Source organism: Lolium rigidum, chromosome 5 (genome assembly GCF_022539505.1).
Source record: "Lolium rigidum isolate FL_2022 chromosome 5, APGP_CSIRO_Lrig_0.1, whole genome shotgun sequence".
Classification (NCBI taxonomy): Eukaryota; Viridiplantae; Streptophyta; class Magnoliopsida; order Poales; family Poaceae; genus Lolium; species Lolium rigidum.
Genome location: NC_061512.1, coordinates 245,649,949 through 245,657,206, shown reverse-complemented (window position 1 = coordinate 245,657,206; position 7,258 = coordinate 245,649,949). Strand labels below are relative to the sequence as shown.

The 7,258-nt window shown below is 41.3% G+C and overlaps 1 protein-coding gene across 1 annotated transcript; it reads right to left on the bottom strand.

The window, feature by feature from the left end:
- Positions 1–328: 328 nt before the first annotated feature.
- LOC124652242 (E3 ubiquitin ligase BIG BROTHER-related-like) lies at positions 329–6,592 on the bottom strand. Its single transcript, XM_047191263.1, has 7 exons — positions 6,280–6,592; positions 5,781–6,189; positions 5,656–5,699; positions 4,728–4,769; positions 4,519–4,640; positions 4,315–4,423; positions 329–581 (listed from the first exon to the last, which is right to left on the bottom strand). The coding sequence occupies exons 1-7, from the start codon at positions 6,499–6,501 to the stop codon at positions 528–530; spliced, it is 1,002 nt and encodes a 333-aa protein (XP_047047219.1). The 5' UTR covers positions 6,502–6,592; the 3' UTR covers positions 329–527.
- Positions 6,593–7,258: the final 666 nt, after the last annotated feature.

Below are 7,258 nucleotides of genomic sequence, written 5' to 3'. Positions count from 1 at the left end.
ATTCTGAGACTGGGTTGAATTCTGATTGATTTGAACGGGGGTGGCGGGTGGGAGTATTTATATACGATGGAGGGCATTAATTTCACATTTATAACATTATTTTTTCATATCTTTTAGTTCTAATATTTGGAAGTTATTAATTTCTGCACAATCTTTAGAGAATCTTTATTATCCATATCTTTTCAGATATTCATTAGTGATAAGTTTTTAATTGGCAATAATAAATATTCCAATATATTATCCAGATTGCACCATTAATTTGCATACATTAATGTTATATCTCAGGATGTCCAGTACATTAATGCAATTATAATCATACAGAAGGAGCGAAAGAATTGTCCACAATATAATATAACTAGTGTACACCTGTGGATCATAAAACAGCAAGGAAATACACAGCATTGCGGCAAGGCAAAGAAAGGGCTAGGAGAGAGGCCTGAAGACTAAAAACATATGGGCTAATTTCCTTGTCCTTGCGCAAATTTGGACAAGTTTCTGATGCTTTTTTTTAACATTACACATGCTGGTCACGCCTGCTTGCTTTCTGAGGTAGAAACTTCTGCGCTACACATAGGACATACCTGCAAATAGTCAAAGATACATTGTCACAACTTCCCAAAACTTGAGAGACCAGCACATCAGATGATGCATCTATAATCCCCTTTCAGAAATGTAAGGAAACAGGAGCAGATAAATGCATATTTCTTATTTTAGAAATCATGTATTAAGACAACTTCAATTGCCTCTTTAATTAAGATACATACAACAATAATAGAACAAAGTATACAGCAAGATGCTAATATCATTAAACAAATGTTTTTAGTAAAGTAGCACCAAGTATACAACATGATGCTAATATCATTAAACAAACTTTTTAATAAAGTAGCACCAAGTATACAGCAAGATGCTAATATCATTAAACAAATGTTTTAGTAAAGTAGCACCAAGTATACAACATGATGCTAATATCATTAAACAAATTTTTTAGTAAAGTAGCACCAAGTATACAACAAGATGCTAATACCATTAAACAAAAGTTTTTAGTAAAGTAGCACCAAGTATACAACATGATGCTAATATCATTAAACAATTTTTTTAGTAAAGTAGCACCAAGTATACATCATGATGCTAATATCATTAAACAATTGTTTTTAGTACTCCCCCCTTCCAAAAAAAAAAGCTGCTCACCTTTATCTACATACAAAAGGTACTCCGTATATAGTGTCTACAAAAAGTTGAGCTTCATTTTTGGGACGAAAGGAATAGAAGAAATAAAAAAGACGTAGATTATCTTTGTAAGATCACATTCACCCTAAACAAATAATGAGGCAATAATGCTTTGTCAGGCCAGAATTTATTTTGTAAGATTACATTGCAATTTTAGTAGATAAGAATTAAACAAGCATAATAACTCTGTGATGACATTTAAATTGTAGTAAAATAATTACTGTGTAGATCCCTTACTACTAAAGAAAGGGCGACTACTAAAGGCAATTATTTGGATGTGATTTAAAGGTCACCACACATCTATTATGTTTATTTAATTCTTACCCTACTAAAATTACAATATGATCTTACAAAATAAATTATGTGCTAACAAAACATTAATGACTCATTATTTGTTTAGTGTAAACGTGATCTTACAAAGATAATCTACATCTTTTTACTTCTACTAAAAACATTTGTTCAATGATATGCCCCACCACAATAACCAGGACTGCCCCTTGTTTGGTTTTTAAGAAGTACCAATGGCAGTAGTAAAAAAACAGAGAAAACAAAACAAGTTGCTACCCCTTAGGCCGTAGGAATCGAACTTGAGATCTAGCACACTACCGCCACTTGAGGCCCAATACCAATTGGGCTGTGTTGGTTTTGTGATTTAACTATTGAGGTACATATGATATATACGATCAAAGTAAACTACAAAATTAGATTAAACCTAAATGAAATATGATGGTTCGTGTCACTATCCAACCTACAGAGCCGGTCGTCGGGCTGGCAAACCATTAAACCAGTCTCTTGACCAGCTCACTCCCGGACCAGTTTTTTAAACCATGTTTATGACACTGAGCAGGCCCGGCCCTGAGCAGGTGCAACCAGTGTGGCTGCACCAGGCCCCAACCTGCTAGGGGCCCTCACCCAGGTACGTCCATGTATGCCGCTTAGGAAAAAAATAATTCAACTCAATCAGCCCAATTGCTGGCAGATTAGCGCTCGTAGATGTCGCTAAAGAAAATAGGACAGAACATAGCGCATCAATTCCAGTTCAGGTCGTCTCTCCAGTCGCATTGTCTTCTCCTCTCGACTCCTGCCCTCCTCTCCTTGTTCTTCCCCAATCACAGCCGATGATGGCGCGCCACTCTTCTGTCAAGATTTTTAACCGCTCTGAGGGAATTAATGAAGGAGGGCATCCTAATTTGTTATTTCCAATAGATCCTCCTTTCTTGGTCTTCCCCTCCTAAATATCTCCCATAGATTAGTCTCTTTTTTTTGTTCATCTGATCGTTTTGATGCATTCTCCTTCATTCTCCATAGGCTTCACTTGAGACTTGAGAGAGATAAAAGTTGGAGAAAGAGATCAAATGCAAGGGGGAAGGTGATTGGTGGCAGCGGCAGCCAGGAGGCATGCAGCCAGCGCCCAGCGGGCGGCTGCAAGGTAGCAGTAGCACTTGGCAGCCAAAAGACAGGACGGCAGTCCAAAAAACAACCAGTTAATTTCATCCTTGCTCCAGGTGTTTTTGTTTTAACTTCCAGTTTTTTCATGTCCTAATTCTTCTAGTGTCTATGTTTTCTACTTTAATGTTAAAATGTGTCATCCAGAAAGTGTATGTGTGCTTGTAAAAAGGGGCAAAAGAACAGATTAATGTTGTGTATGTGTTTCTGAAGTGAATGTGTATTGTCAGCAGTAAGACCATACGTAGTGTTTGAAATTTTGATAGAATTATGTAGAGAGGCTATCTGTGCAAAAGTCCTATCTCAGGCCTCCTCATATTGAAACATAAAAACTCTATAACTATTTGTATACAAGGGGCCCATCCTTTTTGCCTTGCACCGGGCCCCCAATATCTCAGGGCCGGCCCTGACACTGAGAAGTTGCTGGGGTAAGGAAAACGTTTTCGAATTGAGATGTCAGAAGAAAAGGAAGAACATGGAGGTTACGGAAGGCCTTGCTTTGGGCTTTGACTGCCGAGGTTCTACTAAAGAATCTGGCCCAGTATTGGAAAGTGGTGAATAGTGGCACAGTATAAAGCAATGGGTCCATGTAGCTGCTGTGCTAGCCCAATAAGCAGCACGTTTGGATTAAAACAACATCGCTGCTAGGTAGCATGTGGAAGGGACGAGACTGGACCGGATGGAAATATAATCCAAGCCGAGAATGGGAAATGTAGGTAGAGGTCAAGTCTAAATGTAAATAACACAGCTCTAATGGTAAATAAAGGAAATGAATCAATATTTAAGATGCATAATTCAGCGCTGGTAGTTAGCATATTTTTGGGCCATCTACCTACAACATGTGGACTGGTTACCCGAATCACAAATGTCAGTTCTAGACAATGAGGTTATTAAAGAAACTGTGGCCCAAACAGAGCAAGAAAATGTTCACATGCGCAACAAAGCAGTCACCCCTTGCTTTACTTCTCTCCATGTGCTATCTTTATTCGACCAAAGCAGGACTAGATAACTGCTTAAAGCTTAAAATAGCACTAGCAACTCCCTTAAACTAGCACTAGCAACTACCTGAACTCTCTTGCAGCCAAATTGGGAGTAGTACTTATGATTATTATGACATACCTCTTTCAGTAGCAGCCAGTACTTACGAAATTCTACTTGACTTGGGGAAGTAAATGGAATACATGAAACTGAAAGATAGCTACTGATGGTCTAATACTTTACGAAGATATTATGCTACAACAAGGCATAGCTCTATAAACAGAGTAACTATAAGGCGCCCTTAAATATCACTGGTCAATGACTTATAACTTTGACTATGATTTGTACTTATAATATGTTCGCAGAATTTGTTTAAATAAGTATGAAATGAAATAGATTTGCAAGAAGAATGCAACGTTACAATTTATACATTCTGAAACCATATGAATTTGTATATATTAGTGGTCAATTTGTGCATTAAATACCGTGCCTTATATTTTGGGACGGAAAGAGTATTTTTTATAAACCATGACCCAACCCAACATTTTCCTTTCAGGTGGACGTGTGATAGCCTAATATGCTTCATACCGTGAAACCATAGGCAGTGCTTATGTATGGGGAATAATCATGTTCTAGATAACCAAGTTGAAAGGGGTGATGTACCTTATTTATTTGAAGCCACTGGTTTATGCACTCAGGATGGTATGAATGCTTGCAGGGAAGTGCAACCAAAGATTCACCATCCTCAAATTCCACGCGGCAAATTACACATCTACCACAATAACGGTATGTTAGCAAAAATTCAATATAATGTATAAATAACATATATTATTGGAAGTCTATGATACTAAAACTTTTTGCACGTACTGCTCAGTGTTGCCATCTTGCACATCCTTTGTCTTGTGAGTTACTGAAGGTAAGGAAGCAAGTGTATCAGCAGAGAGACCTCTGCTTTCTGTACCAACTACTTCGCCCAATGCAACTAGTTCCTAAAACCACGGTTATAACCATTAGCATTGCATCCTGGAACTTAGAGCAGGGTCAGACACCAGAGGAGCAAAACAAATATAACTTGCCTCATAAGAGTACTCATCTGGATCAACCTCCTGCCATGAATCCTGTGTTTTACAATAACATATCGATTTGTAAATTTTATTCTGTTCACATTTGGCTGATCTCAAAGAGAAAGCAAAAACACAATACCACTATCTAAAAAAAGACATAAGTCTCTGTTTAGAAGTTGGGAGGAATTGGATGTGGCATGGCAAAGTCCTCGGAGAGAACATGGTAAGAGGTATATTTGACCACTTATAGCATACTAGCATGTAGACGTAGATTCTTAGCTGCTTTTGGCTTTTACCGCTATATCGGCAAATGATTTTAACTTTCCTAAGGAAGAGCAATCAACGGATAAGGAAAGAGGAATAACCACTCACTTGTAACATCAAGACAGGATTTATTATTGAAGTTTTGGGTTGCAAATATGACAAAAGAGGGCACACTGATGTTGAAACGCCTTCTATCATCATGAAGTTACAAGTTGATAGTTAAATTGCATCAATGATTTTTCCCCTAGCCATTATTGAGCATTACAAGTTTATAAAAAATAATGAAGATAGCATGTCGACAAGTTAAAGAAACAACTCCTTCCACATTAAGGTGATAATAAGAGTGCACTGTGCAGCTACCATGCTAAAAAAGATTGATGTCTATGTTAGAAACATGGAAAAGAACGTCGATCTATTTATGTAAAGTAACATGGTATTGACAAAACCAAAATGACTGACAGCATGAATACATGCTGGCACTAATCATGTTAGCTCCTGCAGACTGGCATATTTTGTCTTCAACTGCGTTAACGGAACAACCAAGTGCCACGGTGTACATCACAAGCATTGACAAACTAAGTAGAGAGCATAATTTCATTTCATCCAAACTCCAGTGGTTCCAACTTCTGAAGACAAAAACAAGTTCCATCCAAGCCACTGAAGAATTAATTACTACCTGCGCATCGTTCACGTGATCCTCTACGTGCTCCACCGCTCGCCCTACAAAGCGAAACCAGAAGTGCATGTGAGCAACCGCAGGAAAATGCGGAGCGAGCTGAAGAAACACCCATCCATACTCACACTCGCTGATCCCAGCGAGAGCCAAAAGGCGCGCGGCAACCTCACGCTCCTCGGCATCCTGCAGCGCTCGCGCGTAAGCCTCATCGTCCTCGTACTCCGCAGGGTCTAGCTCTGGCTCCACCTCCTCATCCTCATCGAACCCCTCCTCCTCGTACTCGCTCTCCTCAGAGCCAGAGTCCTCGCCCTCGCCCTCACCCCGGCCCTCGCCCTCAACATCCTCGTCCCCATCACCCTCGGCTCCAGCCGGGTGCTCGTGGTGGTGGACGCGGAGGTGGTGCTCCAGGTCCTCCTCGTAGTCCTCCGCATCCTCGTCGTCGTCGTACTCGTAGCTCCCGGCCTCCGAGCTCCCGTAATCGCTGCCCTCGCCGCCGCCCCCTCCGTTCATCCGCAGCATCATGTACGCCCGCTCCTGCAGCACCGATCCAAACGGCATGTTAGTCCCGCGTGCGTCTCGGAAACCCTAGGAACGGCCGGGGCCGCGAGATCTCGTCGCACTTGCCTGATCCTGGAGGACGCGCGCCAGGGCGAGGTCCGCGTCGACCTGGCTGAGGGCCGTGAATGGGCGACGCGCCTCATCGTCGGCCTGGGCGGCCGCCGCCGCAGCAACCGCAGCGGCGTCGTCGTCCGGTCGGGAAGCGGCGGCCGGCGGAGGCTGATTTGGGGTAGGGTTGGGGCCGGCGCCGGGTGTATCGCCGCCACCGCTCCCCTTGGAATCCTCCATGGTTGCGAGATTAGAGGGAAGCGGGTGCCCCGGACTTGGGAACGAAAGGTATTGCCAACTCGGGTTAGCCCAGTCGGGTGGGCTTGTGCGGAGGAGGACAGACCGGTGTGTTACGGTGCGGCGTCTGATTAGCCTGGGTTTCGAGTTAAACTAGGGTTTTTTTTTTTTGCGAGGATTTTCTTTTTATTTCCTAGGGTTAGGGTTACATATAAAAATAACAATATAGAGTTGGTACATATACAAGTAACGGAACAAAAGTGCACGCTGCTATCACCGCAACTACTCCCCCGTCTCATAAAGATGTATTCTCTCCAATTCATATTAATTGACTCAACTATGTCTAGACACAGTATCTAGACAAAGTTGAGTCTATTAATTTGGATCGGAAGAAGTATGAAATTTGTCTAAATTTGAATATATCTAGACACTAAATAGCATCTAAATACATCTAAATTTTGATAAGCCTCGGACAAGTTTGGTGAGACGGAGGGAGTACTAAGCACGCACGTTGTTCGTCGTCTCCGGAGAAGAAGAAAAAAGCACTAGTAATTGGTCCACTCTTTGGCGCTGAAGAACCCTCTAGCCAGTAGGTGTTAGCGAGTGATACTTACAAGTACAGGGGATCGCTGAAATCTTCTATGAGAAGTATTACCTAAATTTATAGTTTGACTCAAGGAAAACGCAATAATACAAATAAGACTTTAACAATTGAGACGGCACTCTCAACCATACACAACCATACATGTATATCAATAAA

Bases quoted from the DNA above. Each gene is read 5' to 3' on its own strand.
- LOC124652242 (XM_047191263.1), bottom strand. From the start codon at position 6,501: ATGGAGGATTCCAAGGGGAGCGGTGGCGGCGATACACCCGGCGCCGGC. The intron at 4,770-5,655 runs GTAGTAATTAAT...TGTAAAACACAG, and splicing joins ATCACGTGAACGATGCGCAG to GATTCATGGCAGGAGGTTGA. The intron at 4,641-4,727 runs GCAAGTTATATT...CCGTGGTTTTAG, and splicing joins CAGATGAGTACTCTTATGAG to GAACTAGTTGCATTGGGCGA.